The sequence below is a fragment of the Catharus ustulatus genome, chromosome Z (genome assembly GCF_009819885.2).
Source record: "Catharus ustulatus isolate bCatUst1 chromosome Z, bCatUst1.pri.v2, whole genome shotgun sequence".
Classification (NCBI taxonomy): domain Eukaryota; kingdom Metazoa; phylum Chordata; class Aves; order Passeriformes; family Turdidae; genus Catharus; species Catharus ustulatus.
This window is the reverse complement of record NC_046262.2, coordinates 62,520,008-62,536,939: the sequence shown is the minus strand read 5'-3', so window position 1 is coordinate 62,536,939 and position 16,932 is coordinate 62,520,008. Positions and strand designations below refer to the sequence as shown.

The following is a 16,932-nucleotide window of genomic DNA, read 5'->3' as shown; positions in this document are numbered from 1 at the left end:
AGCGCAGTGGTGCTGCCCAGCCCCAGCAAGCGCGGCGACAGTGACAGCCGGGCACGCTGCTCTCCCACTTCCTGGCAGCTGCAGCGAGCAGGGCTGGGGCCACTCCCTGGTGGCCACCCCGAGCAGGGCTGAGCCAGTAAACCCGCCATCCCCCAATTCTGTTATTATTTGGCAAATTTTTTCCACGTGGGTCCTCACTGCGAATGACAGAGCAACTTATAATTGGGTGCAGCGTGTGAATGGACAAGAATGAAATGTTTGCCAAAAACCAGAGATGCGGTTTATAGTCAGTAGTGGCTGGTAATTTTGAAATTACTGTAATTTTGTCAGACATAGAGTGGGACTCAATGGGCCATTAGCAGAAAATGACTCCCTGGAGGAAGGATGAGTTTTAAAAAGATAAAGAACAATGCCCCACCTGTTTTCAATGGACAACCCATTAGCAGAATATCTGCTGCAGAGATAAGGATCACTGTCCCCACCCTCAACAGATGGTGATAGAATAGATGCCTTTTATCACACTCTGTATTGTAACGTGTGGCTTACAACCAGGTGCGGCTTATATATGGACAAAGAACGAAAAGTTGCCGACACCTGGAAGTGCGACTTATAATAAGGTGCGGTTTATAATTGTGAAATTACTGTATCTGCATAATGTCAGGCCCTTGGGCTGTGAATCCAACTCCTCTCACAGGAGAGAAAGGTGGTGCTTTTGCACTGTGCTTCCCATGATCCAGTGGGACAAAATGGGTTGTCAGGAGGCAGAAGAGTTTCATTCTGCCCAGAAACATTTGCATGTGAGGAGAACCTCTGTGGCAAGTATATGAACAGAGGGAATCCATCCCTTTCCACACAGAAGGAAAAATCAGAATTTTCCTATGAGAAAATGGAAAGGTGTGGAGTAAAAGTCAGTGCTGGAATGTCCCCAGACATCCACATGGATTTTGCTAAGCTGCAAGGCCAAACTGTGAAGATGGGGTCCCGCCAGACAAGAAATGCCCTCTAGCTCTGGGGCCTTCCATGGCACCTGCAGCACAAGTGAGAGCCCTTCCTTGGTCTTTGCATTCAGTTTGGGCAAATCCTGAATTCCCTGTGAAAGTAGCTCAGATTTACACTGACTGACCTGAAGGAGGAATGCCAGAGGACAGACAAGCTCAACAAGGTGTGAGTGTAATCAGGCTTAGGCTACAGCTTTGTTCCTTTGTGTCTCTGGAGCCTTGGGAGGGGAAGGCTGCATGGCTTGCAGTGACCTTCACCAGCTCTCCTGCTAACAGCACTGGACACCCCAAGGCTGATTAGTCTCAGCAAAGGCAAGAGCAGGAAGAAACCCTCACCTGGCTTTGTAGAAGCCGTGAGATGAACAAGGATGAGGAGTGTGCAGTGAAGAGACCATCAGCACTGCACAGCAGCTTCTCTCAGCCATAAATCACAGAAAATTCAAGCCTTACTGTTTGGCTTTGGGGTTTGTGTTGTCTTTGGTGTGCAGCCTTTTCCCCTACAGGAAAACCTGTGACAATTTCAATGCTGGTGACTGGATTTGAGTGGACCCATCTCGGTGCTGCCTAGATGGAACTCAAAATTTTGCCTTTGCCTCTCTCTTTCCTCTGTTACCATGAGTCAGTTCAAGGGCTAGACGGGTAACAGGGTTTCTGTTTTCTCACCTTGCTCACAGGAGCTGGGAGAGCCACCAAGCCCCCCTCCCCTGCCTCAGTGTGACCCTAAAAGGGTTCTGCAGTAGGCTAAGGTGGCCTGTTGCCAGAAGCTCAGCTGCCAGCACTCGTGCAAGCTGACATGGAAGGCTCATCTGTATGGCTTGAGTCAGCTCACAGCTGTCAGCACCCGGGCTGTGTCACGCCCACATTGATCCTGCCATCAAGTCAGAGAGCACAGACCTGACCCTGGCAAGTCCACCTCATAACCATGTCCCCAAGTGCCTCATCCACACATTCCTGAAGTGCCTCAAGCAATGACATTTGTGCCAATTCCATGGGCAGCCAGTGCCAGTGCTTACCAACCCTTCCAGAGGAGAAAATTTTCCCTAAGACCCAATGTAAGCTTCCTGTGGCAGAACGTGAGGCCATTCCCTGTGTCCTGTCTCTTGTTTCCTGAGAGCAGAGCCTGACCTGCACCAGCCCAATCGTCCTGTCTGGGAGTTGCAGAGAGTGAGAAGTGACAGTGACTGACAGTGACACTGACAGTGACTGCAGCCACGTGTCCCCCTGTCACTGTGCCTCAGCCGTGAGGGATGCAGAGCTGCGGGAGCCCACAGCTCAGTGCCGACCACACTGCAGAGTTCCTGCTCCAGCTGGCAGGGCCTTGGCGCCCACCCTGTGCCCTCCCGCCCCGCCGGCCGTGCTTCCCTCATGGTGGCACTCCTGGCCCCAGGGCTCTTGCCAGGGCTTCTCCAGGGACACCTTCTTGCAGCCTTTCAGTCTCTACCTGGGCCCAGCACAGAACTGCACAGGGGCTGTTTGCAAGGGCCTGCAGGGATAGTGCCAGGCCCAGTGGCTTCCCAGTGCCACAGGGAGGGCTTAGGCTGCAGGTGTGCAGGAAATTCTGGCCTCTGAGGCTGCTGAGCTCCTGGCCCACTGTAAGAGTCGGTCCGAAGATTGCTTGATCTACCTCACAATCATCATCAGACACTGAGACCTTGAGACCCCTGGACCCCACCACTCACTCTGGGCAGGAGCTGCTGGACCTGGCCAGGGTAGATGCTTACTAATGGACTGTGTCGGGTGTGTGCTGTACCGTCACGGTACAATGGACTCGGACAGGCACGGGGCTAGAACAGCGGTACTTGCTGCACCTGATTCTTGAAACCATAGTCCTGTGAGCACAATAGTCCATAAATCTGCCCACCTTTTGGGCAGTGGCCCCTCACCTTGAAAAGGACTATAAAATTATCACTCTCAGAAGAGACCTTGGAGACTTCTTTCTCCCCACGGATGGAAGACATCGCCGCATGATCTGAGGTCATCCCATCTGTTGGTAGCTATTCCCCCTATTCTCTCTCTTTCCCTCTGTCTATCTGTCTCTCTGTCTCTCTGTCTCTGTCTGTCTCTTTCTCTCTCTCTCTCTGTTTCTCTCTCTCTCCCTACTTCGTCAACTTTTATCTCTCTCTTCCTCACCATTACCACAAAAACTGAAACGTTGACCCTCAATAAATTGCTTTGCTGCTTGTTGCTGAACAAAACCGTAGTCTCTTGCTGTTGTCCTTTGAACCCCGCGGTTGAACGAGACATCATGACCCCTGCTCAGGTTGCGTGGACCGTGACACCCACGCTGCCCACAGAAACTGTGGCTGTCCCGTCCCTGGCAGTGCTCCAGGCCAGGCTGGGTGGGGCTTGGAGCATCCTGGCCTAGTGGAAGGTGTCCCTGTCCTTGGCAGCAGGGCTGGAACAAGACAATTTCTAAGGACCCTTCCAAACCAAGCCATTCTGGGATTCTGTGATTTCAGGGGCTGGGTGCAGCTGGGCTCAGTTTCTGATGAGAACCAGTTGGGCACTGTCAGTTTGGTTGAGTTCAAGGAGTCTGTTCACGACTCCACATTCACAGTGTGTGGTTTTCACCAGTACTATACATCTGACTGAGATCAATAAAACCTTGCACAATCCAGATTCTGCAATATTGAAACAAGACTTTATTGAAACAAATTTTATTGAAACAAGATCCAAACGGTTTCCGGGTTGTTGCTCATCAATACACTTACTACAGAACATTAATATGGGTCACAAATGATATTGAGTCTAGATATAGCCTAACTTGCAATTAAAAATAATATCATATGTATAGCATATCATATATGTATGATCCATAGTATATATTATATAGTTATATTAATATATAATGACTGTAGTCTATCTATATCTATGTTATATATGTTATAAATATTTCTACTTCATGAAAATCTTTCCAGACATAAGAAGAGCACAAAGAACATTAGTAGGTGTTGGAGCTAGTGAACCAGGAGTCTCTCTGTATTTTTCAGGGAGAAATCAGAGTGCAGAAATTAAATTAAAGCCTTTGAATGAACTGAAATATGTTAAGCCACTAACACATAAAGGTGTAAATTTAAGTTTGAGGGTTAGTAAGTAAGTTTTAGAATGAGTTTTAGGTGCTTTTAGTGAGAGAAAGGTCTCAAATGCCAGAGCAGCAGTGCGAGTTCTAATGAAAGTTGAAAAACATAGTCCTAGATGCTAGTGTTGTCAGTAGACATTCCAGAAACATAGTTTTAAACATAATAGCACTATAGTAAGAATATTGTTTGCATTTTTCAAATAAAACAAAATTTTGCTCTTGCTTTTCCTTTGCTTTGTTCACCACCATCATCAACAACTGAGAAAAAGCCAAGAGTTGCACAGCGACATCAGCCCCATCGGGACCTCCAGGAGCACCTGTGTGAGACTTTATACCAAAACTTAACATAGACTTTAAAGCTTATAACTCTATGTAGCTTCATAGCAATTCCTAACTGCTTTGCTCATTTAAGAAGACAACCTGATGAAGTTCATGCCTAGACCACTGGAGAGTTAACACCTCAAGTAAATGTCACAACATATAGTGACGCTTAATATGTGCTCTATTATTATTATTATTATTCTTTAAACATAATTACATGTTCAGCTCTCCCAAATTATTGTTTATCAGGATTTACTATCTACATATTTCATATCTTTGATAGTATATATATTAGTATATTGTTTTCTTTTCTTATATTATACTATATATATGATAATTTATACTATTTGCAGTATATAATAGGTATAAACAATATATATATCTATCTATGCAAAAAACTATCTAGATCCTTATAGACGCAAAATTTCAGGTTAGCTCTAAGGCAGTTTGTCCAATGATGACCTAAAGATGTCCCTTTCAAGGACAAGGAGAGACACTGTCCATTGACTGATCCTGGCCATGCAGAGCTGCTTTTTCCTCTTGGTTGTTTCTGTCCTGTTTCGTTTTTCCTTTTCCTGTCCCACATTCCTGCTCGTTTCATATTCAAAATTTTGGCCCTTCTCAAAGGCCAGGAACAAGTGCATAATACAGGTGGGGTTTGGTGACTTTGGCCCTGCATGTATGGCATGTTCTCTCTTCACATGCATTCTTAGGAGTGGGGAAATTCCAGTAGGGCTTTATGCAGATCTGGGCACCTTCTTTGAAAAATGAAATGATACAAGGAGGTAGAATAAACCCTCCCATGACCCTCAACCTTCTGAGGTGGCAACAGGGGCTGTGGGACCTTTGTCAGTGCCTTTGAATGCATCCTTTTCTCTTTAAAGCACCAGATTTGTACTGTGAGGTGGCTCTCTGCTGCCAGCTGTGAGCAGCACAAGCACAGCTCTGTGCATTGGCGCGTTCATTCAGTGCTGTCCGAGAAGGATTCTTTTGAGCCACGTTCGCAGAACTCGGTAGTCATTCATCGCCCGGTTGTGGACATCCGGTTCTTCTGCCAGATGATAGAAGAGATTGTATGGCTGAGCAGCTTGAACATCTGGAGGTAAATGGATGTCCTGAGGCAGCCTCTGGTTGCCCAAAATGAAATGGTTGAGGCGTTTTACTAGCACACATAAGCGCAGGTTCTGACTGATATCCAGCAGCCGATTCAGTAAATGTCTCCTGCGCCACCGTGACATGGGCACCTCATCGAGCAAGTGCATGACAATGGTCTTTGTGGTGCAGGTGGGAAAGTTGAAGGCCAGCAGAAGATGGGTGAAAAACTCAAGACATTTGAAGTGCACACTGTCAGGGGGTGCCTGCTTGGCGATGTGCTTGAAGAATTTCATCTCTGCCACAGCGTAAGTCTCAGGCCAGGTTGTGCTTTTGGTGTGAGCCTCTCTAGTCTGGCTGCTCACAAAGATGTCTGAGTCACCTCTGCGTACCCCAAAGAACATCTCAATCGTGAAGATTTCTCTGCCATTGGTCACCTGGAATTGGCAGGAGCGTCTGGAGGGCAGCAGCTTTAAATGCCAGTTGTGTGACTGGGGCAAAGCTGGCCAGATGACTCTCACCAGCTGGTAGAACCAGCGGGCAGTTTTCTTCACATCCAGGTAGGAGTTGGTGCACAGGGTGTCTAGGAGGCTGGGATCCTGATTCCTCCTCAACTCCTCCCTGGAGTGGTGCAGGAAGCACAGCATGTTCTCAGCCTGCTTCTCCTTCGTGCAGGTGCACTCCAGCTGCACGCGGATACGGAAGTTCCTCTTGTGCCTCTGCCCTGCAGAGTCCAACTCCAGGTGGAAGCTGTGGCCTCGGGGAGGAGTCATGGGAATGAGCACCTGGTACACAACATCGTGCTCACGTGGACTCCAACCTTCGAAGGCACTGCCCACCCCAATGGCTCCTTGCAGGCCTGGGTAGAAGGTGTTTGATAAGACATGTCCAAAGTAAAGTGCAAAATTATCCATGAGGTTCCTTGTCCACTCACAGCCTGCCTGCAGGTCCTGTACAGGCCGTTGTATGCGTTCCATTAGAATTCTTCCAATGTTGTCATCCAAATCATTGTCTCCTTGATAGACTGGGGGCACACGATCATTGTTTTCTGCATTTGCAGCCTCACTGACAACTTCATTTTCAATATTATCTTCTCCATTTGCAGAATCATTGCCAACTTCCTGTACATTGCCATCATCATTGCCATCTTTTTCCCGATTTACATCATCATCGTCTGCGTTTCCAACATCTACTTCTTCATTTGCATCCCCATTTCTAGCTTCCTCTTCATTTGCAGCATTGTTCACTTCTTTATGACCTTTTCTCCTCATGCTCCTTTTGCACCCCATCAACCATAGGACCAAGACAAGGAACCCGAGCACAGCAACAGCTAAGAGTTGCAAGAGCTCCATGAGCTGCAGCTGCTTCAGGGTGAGCCGCTCCACCTCCTGCTCCAGGCGAATCCTCTCCCATTCCAGCTGCTTTGCATGCACTTCCATGCGAAAACGTGTTTCCTCATCCCAAGCATCACCCACGAGCTGTGGGTAGTGGATGAGGCGTTTCAAGAGCACGAAAAGCAAAACAATGGAAATCATGGTCTGCAGGAAGATGGAGAGGAGACCTTGAGTGGGGCTGTGAGGGAGGCAGCTAGCAGTGGGGGCAGCAGGGATGGGAATGCTGAGGGCTCTGAGGGTAGGAAGGCCAGGGCCCTAGACAGCCGGCAGGCAGCAAAGCCTGTCCCTCTGCCCCAGCAGCAGCAGCAGCAGCAGCAGCAGCAGCAGCAGCAGCAGAAGAAGAATGGTGCCCTGCCCAAGGCTCTCTCATCAGGGGCTGTCCCTGAATGCAGGGGGAGAACCCAGCCCTGGGGGCAGCGTTTCTGCTCTGGCCCTTGTTCCCAGCCCAGCCTTCCCACTACGTGTACACTCACCACTTGCCTAAGCAAAACTGGGCCACCGTCACCTACTGGGCCGTTCGATAGCTGCCCCCATTGTGACACGTCCCCTGTGATGTCACAGGTGTCACAGCACATCACAACCCAGCCAACCCCACCCTTTGTCTCCACCGTGGCTCAGCCCTTTTGAGTGGTCTTGGTGTACTGGTTAAGGCTGCCTTTGAGTGAAGCTTCTTGAAAGATCTCCCATTTCTCCTTCTTCTGTATTGATTTTCACCTGCCCTCCATTGGCCATCTCACAGATATCCATGTTGGAAGGCAGCCTTGAGGATCATTGAGTCTAAGCTTTGACTCCTCACTTCTTGAGCTACTCTTCAAACTCGGAGGCAGTGTGGTTGAAAAAGTCCAGGAAGATTACATAGTCCAATGGCAAACTTAACACTTCCTACTGCACCAATCAGCCAGGTCCCCAGATGTCACATCGACATGACTTTTAAACCTTTCAGGCTGGGCACTCACCCTTGCCCCTAAAGAGCCTGTTCCCAAGCATCATATACTTTTTTTTGAAGGAATATTTCCTAGAGATCCAATCTAAACCTCCCATGGCTCAACTTCAGGTCATTTTCCTCTGTCATTTGGTTTGTTCCCTGGGCTAATGGATCCACCCCCACACAGCTACATACAGGGACTAAAGTAATTTCATGAGTGTAAGTGTCACCAGTTTGACTAAAATTTTGGTCCGAACCCAAAGTGCGGCTTAAAATCAGGTGCGGCTTATATATGGACAAAGAACGAAAAGCTGCTGTTTTAGTTTGGAGGACAGGTGTCTGCTGAGATAGGCAGGAGCTTCTCTTTGAAATGGAGAGTGTAAACCCCCTCCCTCCAAATTATTGTAATTTTGAAATCAAGGGGCTTTCAGGCAAAGATAAGGGAATTAAGAATAACAGTTATTTTCTAGGGAAATTAAAATAGAAATACAGTAGTACAAAGAAACAAACTCCAAACCCTGACAAAGTCAGAGTACAACCTGACCCCCTGTTGGGCAGGGTGTTGGTAGCAGTCCCATTAAATGGTGGCTGCATCCTCCTGCAGTGACAGATGTGATTCAGTTGGAGCAGTGCTCCTGCCTGTGGTGCAGTTTCCCTCTGGAGGCCCAGTGGTGATGTGGAGAAATCCAGTTTTCCTCTGGAGTCCAGTGGAGAAAGGGGCTCCCTTCGTGTCCCAAACCCTCTGTTATTATTTTGTTAAGAAATGTTGGGCTCTTCCCCCTGGCTGGAACAATTTCTAATGGGATGAAGTACAGTAATTTCACTATTACAAGTCGCACCATTTTGACTTAAATTTAGCTTCCAACCCGGAAATGCGGTGTACTCTCCGGAACGGCTAATATATGAACAAATTTAGGAAATTTCCAAACCCCAATGTGACAACCTGCAAGTGCGGCGGCGCTGCCCGCCCCTAACAAGCGCATTGGCACTGCCCAGCCCTGACAAGCGCAGAGGTGCTACCCAGCCCCCATAAGCACGGTAGCGCCGCTCACCCCTGACAAACACGGCAGCACCGCTCACCTCCCACAAGCGCAGCGGTGCTGCCCAGCCCCCATAAGTGCGGCGGCAGTGACAGCCGGGCACGCTGCTCTCCCACTTCCTGGCAGCTGCGGCGAGTATGGCTGGGGCCCCTCCCTGGTGGCCACCCTGAGCAGGGCTGAGCCAGTAAACCCTGCCATCCCCCGATTCTGTTACTATTTTACGACTTTGTTCCACGTGGGTCCTCACTGCGAATGACAGAGCAACTTATAATTGGGTGCGGTGTGTGAATGGACAAGAATGAAATTTTTGCCAAAAACCAGAGATGCGGTTTATAGTCAGTGTGGCTGGTAATTTTGAAATTACTGTAATTTTATCAATCATAGAGTGGGACTCATTGGGCCATTAGCAGAAAATGACTCCCTGGAGGAAGGATGAGTTTTAAAAAGATAAAGAACAATGCCCCACCTGTTTTCAATGGACGACCCATTAGCAGAATATCTGCTGCAGAGATAAGGATCACTGTCCCCACCCTCAACAGATGGTGATAGAATAGATGCCTTTTATCACACTCTGTATTGTAACGTGTGGCTTACAACCAGGTGCGGCTTATATATGGGCAAAGAACGAAAAGGTGCCGACACCTGGAAGTGCGACTTATAATAAGGTGCGGTTTATAATTGTGAAATTACTGTATCTGCATAATGTCAGGCCCTCGGGCTGTGAATCCAACTCCTCTCACAGGAGAGAAAGGTGGTGCTTTTGCACTGTGCTTCCCATGATCCAGTGGGACAAAATGGGTTGTCAGGAGGCAGAAGAGTTTCATTCTGCCCAGAAACATTTGCATGTGAGGAGAACCTCTGTGGCAAGTATATGAACAGAGGGAATCCATCCCTTTCCACACAGAAGGAAAAATCAGAATTTTCCTATGAGAAAATGGAAAGGTGTGGAGTAAAAGTCAGTGCTGGAATGTCCCCAGACATCCACATGGATTTTGCTAAGCTGCAAGGCCAAACTGTGAAGATGGGGTCCCGCCAGACAAGAAATGCCCTCTAGCTCTGGGGCCTTCCATGGCACCTGCAGCACAAGTGAGAGCCCTTCCTTGGTCTTTGCATTCAGTTTAGGCAAATCCTGAATTCCCTGTGAAAGTAGCTCAGATTTACACTGACTGACCTGAAGGAGGAATGCCAGAGGACAGACAAGCTCAACAAGGTGTGAGTGTAATCAGGCTTAGGCTACAGCTTTGTTCCTTTGTGTCTCTGGAGCCTTGGAGGGGAAGGCTGCATGGCTTGCAGTGACCTTCACCAGCTCTCCTGCTAACAGCACTGGGCACCCCAAGGCTGATTAGTCTCAGCACAGGCAAGAGCAGGAAGAAACCCTCACCTGGCTTTGTAGAAGCCGTGAGATGAACAAGGATGAGGAGTGTGCAGTGAAGAGACCATCAGCACTGCACAGCAGCTTCTCTCAGCCATAAATCACAGAAAATTCAAGCCTTACTGTTTGGCTTTGGGGTTTGTGTTGTCTTTGGTGTGCAGCCTTTTCCCCTACAGGAAAACCTGTGACAATTTCAATGCTGGTGACTGGATTTGAGTGGACCCATCTCGGTGCTGCCTAGATGGAACTCAAAATTTTGCCTTTGCCTCTCTCTTTCCTCTGTTACCATGAGTCAGTTCAAGGGCTAGACGGGTAACAGGGTTTCTGTTTTCTCACCTTGCTCACAGGAGCTGGGAGAGCCACCAAGCCCCCCTCCCCTGCCTCAGTGTGACCCTAAAAGGGTTCTGCAGTAGGCTAAGGTGGCCTGTTGCCAGAAGCTCAGCTGCCAGCACCCGTGCAAGCTGACATGGAAGGCTCATCTGTATGGCTTGAGTCAGCTCACAGCTGTCAGCACCCGGGCTGTGTCACGCCCACATTGATCCTGCCATCAAGTCAGAGAGCACAGACCTGACCCTGGCAAGTCCACCTCATAACCATGTCCCCAAGTGCCTCATCCACACATTCCTGAAGTGCCTCAAGCAATGACATTTGTGCCAATTCCATGGGCAGCCAGTGCCAGTGCTTACCAACCCTTCCAGAGGAGAAAATTTTCCCTAAGACCCAATGTAAGCTTCCTGTGGCAGAACGTGAGGCCATTCCCTGTGTCCTGTCTCTTGTTTCCTGAGAGCAGAGCCTGACCTGCACCAGCCCAATCGTCCTGTCTGGGAGTTGCAGAGAGTGAGAAGTGACAGTGACTGACAGTGACACTGACAGTGACTGCAGCCACGTGTCCCCCTGTCACTGTGCCTCAGCCGTGAGGGATGCAGAGCTGCGGGAGCCCACAGCTCAGTGCCGACCACACTGCAGAGTTCCTGCTCCAGCTGGCAGGGCCTTGGCGCCCACCCTGTGCCCTCCCGCCCCGCCGGCCGTGCTTCCCTCATGGTGGCACTCCTGGCCCCAGGGCTCTGCCAGGGCTTCTCCAGGAACACCTTCTTGCAGCCTTTCAGTCTCTACCTGGGCCCAGCACAGAACTGCACAGGGGCTGTTTGCAAGGGCCTGCAGGGATAGTGCCAGGCCCAGTGGCTTCCCAGTGCCACAGGGAGGGCTTAGGCTGCAGGTGTGCAGGAAATTCTGGCCTCTGAGGCTGCTGAGCTCCTGGCCCACTGTAAGAGTCGGTCCGAAGATTGCTTGATCTACCTCACAATCATCATCAGACACTGAGACCTTGAGACCCCTGGACCCCACCACTCACTCTGGGCAGGAGCTGCTGGACCTGGCCAGGGTAGATGCTTACTAATGGACTGTGTCGGGTGTGTGCTGTACCGTCACGGTACAATGGACTCGGACAGGCACGGGGCTAGAACAGCGGTACTTGCTGCACCTGATTCTTGAAACCATAGTCCTGTGAGCACAATAGTCCATAAATCTGCCCACCTTTTGGGCAGTGGCCCCTCACCTTGAAAAGGACTATAAAATTATCACTCTCAGAAGAGACCTTGGAGACTTCTTTCTCCCCACGGATGGAAGACATCGCCGCATGATCCGAGGTCATCCCATCTGTTGGTAGCTATTCCCCCTATTCTCTCTCTTTCCCTCTGTCTATCTGTCTCTCTGTCTCTCTGTCTCTGTCTGTCTCTTTCTCTGTCTCTCTCTGTTTCTCTCTCTCTCCCTACTTCGTCAACTTTTATCTCTCTCTTCCTCACCATTACCACAAAAACTGAAACGTTGACCCTCAATAAATTGCTTTGCTGCTTGTTGCTGAACAAAACCGTAGTCTCTTGCTGTTGTCCTTTGAACCCCGCGGTTGAACGAGACATCATGACCCCTGCTCAGGTTGCGTGGACCGTGACACCCACGCTGCCCACAGAAACTGTGGCTGTCCCGTCCCTGGCAGTGCTCCAGGCCAGGCTGGGTGGGGCTTGGAGCATCCTGGCCTAGTGGAAGGTGTCCCTGTCCTTGGCAGCAGGGCTGGAACAAGACAATTTCTAAGGACCCTTCCAAACCAAGCCATTCTGGGATTCTGTGATTTCAGGGGCTGGGTGCAGCTGGGCTCAGTTTCTGATGAGAACCAGTTGGGCACTGTCAGTTTGGTTGAGTTCAAGGAGTCTGTTCACGACTCCACATTCACAGTGTGTGGTTTTCACCAGTACTATACGTCTGACTGAGATCAATAAAACCTTGCACAATCCAGATTCTGCAATATTGAAACAAGACTTTATTGAAACAAATTTTATTGAAACAAGATCCAAACGGTTTCCGGGTTGTTGCTCATCAATACACTTACTACAGAACATTAATATGGGTCACAAATGATATTGAGTCTAGATATAGCCTAACTTGCAATTAAAAATAATATCATATGTATAGCATATCATATATGTATGATCCATAGTATATATTATATAGTTATATTAATATATAATGACTGTAGTCTATCTATATCTATGTTATATATGTTATAAATATTTCTACTTCATGAAAATCTTTCCAGACATAAGAAGAGCACAAAGAACATTAGTAGGTGTTGGAGCTAGTGAACCAGGAGTCTCTCTGTATTTTTCAGGGAGAAATCAGAGTGCAGAAATTAAATTAAAGCCTTTGAATGAACTGAAATATGTTAAGCCACTAACACATAAAGGTGTAAATTTAAGTTTGAGGGTTAGTAAGTAAGTTTTAGAATGAGTTTTAGGTGCTTTTAGTGAGAGAAAGGTCTCAAATGCCAGAGCAGCAGTGCGAGTTCTAATGAAAGTTGAAAAACATAGTCCTAGATGCTAGTGTTGTCAGTAGACATTCCAGAAACATAGTTTTAAACATAATAGCACTATAGTAAGAATATTGTTTGCATTTTTCAAATAAAACAAAATTTTGCTCTTGCTTTTCCTTTGCTTTGTTCACCACCATCATCAACAACTGAGAAAAAGCCAAGAGTTGCACAGTGACATCAGCCCCATCGGGACCTCCAGGAGCACCTGTGTGAGACTTTATACCAAAACTAAACATAGACTTTAAAGCTTATAACTCTATGTAGCTTCATAGCAATTCCTAACTGCTTTGCTCATTTAAGAAGACAACCTGATGAAGTTCATGCCTAGACCACTGGAGAGTTAACACCTCAAGTAAATGTCACAACATATAGTGACGCTTTATATGTGCTCTATTATTATTATTATTATTCTTTAAACATAATTACATGTTCAGCTCTCCCAAATTATTGTTTATCAGGATTTACTATCTACATATTTCATATCTTTGATAGTATATATATTAGTATATTGTTTTCTTTTCTTATATTATACTATATATATGATAATTTATACTATTTACAGTATATAATAGGTATAAACAATATATATATCTATCTATGCAAAAAACTATCTAGATCCTTATAGACGCAAAATTTCAGGTTAGCTCTAAGGCAGTTTGTCCAATGATGACCTAAAGATGTCCCTTTCAAGGACAAGGAGAGACACTGTCCATTGACTGATCCTGGCCATGCAGAGCTGCTTTTTCCTCTTGGTTGTTTCTGTCCTGTTTCGTTTTTCCTTTTCCTGTCCCACATTCCTGCTCGTTTCATATTCAAAATTTTGGCCCTTCTCAAAGGCCAGGAACAAGTGCATAATACAGGTGGGGTTTGGTGACTTTGGCCCTGCATGTATGGCATGTTCTCTCTTCACATGCATTCTTAGGAGTGGGGAAATTCCAGTAGGGCTTTATGCAGATCTGGGCACCTTCTTTGAAAAATGAAATGATACAAGGAGGTAGAATAAACCCTCCCATGACCCTCAACCTTCTGAGGTGGCAACAGGGGCTGTGGGACCTTTGTCAGTGCCTTTGAATGCATCCTTTTCTCTTTAAAGCACCAGATTTGTACTGTGAGGTGGCTCTCTGCTGCCAGCTGTGAGCAGCACAAGCACAGCTCTGTGCATTGGCGCGTTCATTCAGTGCTGTCCGAGAAGGATTCTTTTGAGCCACGTTCGCAGAACTCGGTAGTCATTCATCGCCCGGTTGTGGACATCCGGTTCTTCTGCCAGATGATAGAAGAGATTGTATGGCTGAGCAGCTAGAACATCTGGAGGTAAATGGATGTCCTGAGGCAGCCTCTGGTTGCCCAAAATGAAATGGTTGAGGCGTTTTACTAGCACACATAAGCGCAGGTTCTGACTGATATCCAGCAGCCGATTCAGTAAATGTCTCCTGCGCCACCGTGACATGGGCACCTCATCGAGCAAGTGCATGACAATGGTCTTTGTGGTGCAGGTGGGAAAGTTGAAGGCCAGCAGAAGATGGGTGAAAAACTCAAGACATTTGAAGTGCACACAGTCAGGGGGTGCCTGCTTGGCGATGTGCTTGAAGAATTTCATCTCTGCCACAGCGTAAGTCTCAGGCCAGGTTGTGCTTTTGGTGTGAGCCTCTCTAGTCTGGCTGCTCACAAAGATGTCTGAGTCACCTCTGCATACCCCAAAGAACATCTCAATCGTGAAGATTTCTCTGCCATTGGTCACCTGGAATTGGCAGGAGCGTCTGGAGGGCAGCAGCTTTAAATGCCAGTTGTGTGACTGGGGCAAAGCTGGCCAGATGACTCTCACCAGCTGGTAGAACCAGCGGGCAGTTTTCTTCACATCCAGGTAGGAGTTGGTGCACAGGCTGTCTAGGAGGCTGGGATCCTGATTCCTCCTCAACTCCTCCCTGGAGTGGTGCAGGAAGCACAGCATGTTCTCAGCCTGCTGCTCCTTCGTGCAGGTGCACTCCAGCTGCACGCGGATACGGAAGTTCCTCACGTGCCTCTGCCCTGCAGAGTCCAACTCCAGGTGGAAGCTGTGGCCTCGGGGAGGAGTCATGGGAATGAGCACCTGGTACACAACATCGTGCTCACGTGGACTCCAACCTTCGAAGGCACTGCCCACCCCAATGGCTCCTTGCAGGCCTGGGTAGAAGGTGTTTGATAAGACATGTCCAAAGTAAAGTGCAAAATTATCCATGAGGTTCCTTGTCCACTCACAGCCTGCCTGCAGGTCCTGTACAGGTCGCTGTATGCGTTCCATTAGAATTCTTCCAATGTTGTCATCCAAATCATTGTCTCCTTGATAGACTGGGGGCACACGATCATTGTTTTCTGCATTTGCAGCCTCACTGACAACTTCATTTTCAATATTATCTTCTCCATTTGCAGAATCATTGCCAACTTCCTGTACATTGCCATCATCATTGCCATCTTTTTCCCGATTTACATCATCATCGTCTGCGTTTCCAACATCTACTTCTTCATTTGCATCCCCATTTCTAGCTTCCTCTTCATTTGCAGCATTGTTCACTTCTTTATGACCTTTTCTCCTCATGCTCCTTTTGCACCCCATCAACCATAGGACCAAGACAAGGAACCCGAGCACAGCAACAGCTAAGAGTTGCAAGAGCTCCATGAGCTGCAGCTGCTTCAGGGTGAGCCGCTCCACCTCCTGCTCCAGGCGAATCCTCTCCCATTCCAGCTGCTTTGCATGCACTTCCATGCGAAAACGTGTTTCCTCATCCCAAGCATCACCCACGAGCTGTGGGTAGTGGATGAGGCGTTTCAAGAGCACGAAAAGCAAAACAATGGAAATCATGGTCTGCAGGAAGATGGAGAGGAGACCTTGAGTGGGGCTGTGAGGGAGGCAGCTAGCAGTGGGGGCAGCAGGGATGGGAATGCTGAGGGCTCTGAGGGTAGGAAGGCCAGGGCCCTAGACAGCCGGCAGGCAGCAAAGCCTGTCCCTCTGCCCCAGCAGCAGCAGCAGCAGCAGCAGCAGCAGCAGCAGCAGCAGCAGAAGAAGAATGGTGCCCTGCCCAAGGCTCTCTCATCAGGGGCTGTCCCTGAATGCAGGGGGAGAACCCAGCCCTGGGGGCAGCGTTTCTGCTCTGGCCCTTGTTCCCAGCCCAGCCTTCCCACTACGTGTACACTCACCACTTGCCTAAGCAAAACTGGGCCACCGTCACCTACTGGGCCGTTCGATAGCTGCCCCCATTGTGACACGTCCCCTGTGATGTCACAGGTGTCACAGCACATCACAACCCAGCCAACCCCACCCTTTGTCTCCACCGTGGCTCAGCCCTTTTGAGTGGTCTTGGTGTACTGGTTAAGGCTGCCTTTGAGTGAAGCTTCTTGAAAGATCTCCCATTTCTCCTTCTTCTGTATTGATTTTCACCTGCCCTCCATTGGCCATCTCACAGATATCCATGTTGGAAGGCAGCCTTGAGGATCATTGAGTCTAAGCTTTGACTCCTCACTTCTTGAGCTACTCTTCAAACTCGGAGGCAGTGTGGTTGAAAAAGTCCAGGAAGATTACATAGTCCAATGGCAAACTTAACACTTCCTACTGCACCAATCAGCCAGGTCCCCAGATGTCACATCGACATGACTTTTAAACCTTTCAGGCTGGGCACTCACCCTTGCCCCTAAAGAGCCTGTTCCCAAGCATCATATACTTTTTTTGGAAGGAATATTTCCTAGAGATCCAATCTAAACCTCCCATGGCTCAACTTCAGGTCATTTTCCTCTGTCATTTGGTTTGTTCCCTGGGCTAATGGATCCACCCCCACACAGCTACATACAGGGACAAAAGTAATTTCATGATTGTAAGT

At 48.3% G+C, this 16,932-nt stretch overlaps 2 protein-coding genes across 2 annotated transcripts; both read right to left on the bottom strand.

Annotated features, from left to right (window-relative positions):
- Nucleotides 1-5,363: 5,363 nt before the first annotated feature.
- On the bottom strand, nt 5,364-7,025 carry LOC117010289 (inositol 1,4,5-trisphosphate receptor-interacting protein-like 1). The gene has a single exon (XM_033084593.1). It carries the CDS (start codon nt 7,023-7,025, stop codon nt 5,364-5,366), a length of 1,662 nt encoding a protein of 553 aa, XP_032940484.1.
- A 7,233-nt stretch (nt 7,026-14,258) lies between these two features.
- On the bottom strand, nt 14,259-15,920 carry LOC117010288 (inositol 1,4,5-trisphosphate receptor-interacting protein-like 1). The gene has a single exon (XM_033084592.1). The coding sequence runs from the start codon at nt 15,918-15,920 to the stop codon at nt 14,259-14,261; it is 1,662 nt and encodes a 553-aa protein (XP_032940483.1).
- Between the last annotated feature and the right edge of the window lie 1,012 nt (nt 15,921-16,932).

Bases quoted from the DNA above. Each gene is read 5' to 3' on its own strand.
- LOC117010289 (XM_033084593.1), bottom strand. From the start codon at position 7,025: ATGATTTCCATTGTTTTGCTTTTCGTGCTCTTGAAACGCCTCATCCAC.
- LOC117010288 (XM_033084592.1), bottom strand. From the start codon at position 15,920: ATGATTTCCATTGTTTTGCTTTTCGTGCTCTTGAAACGCCTCATCCAC.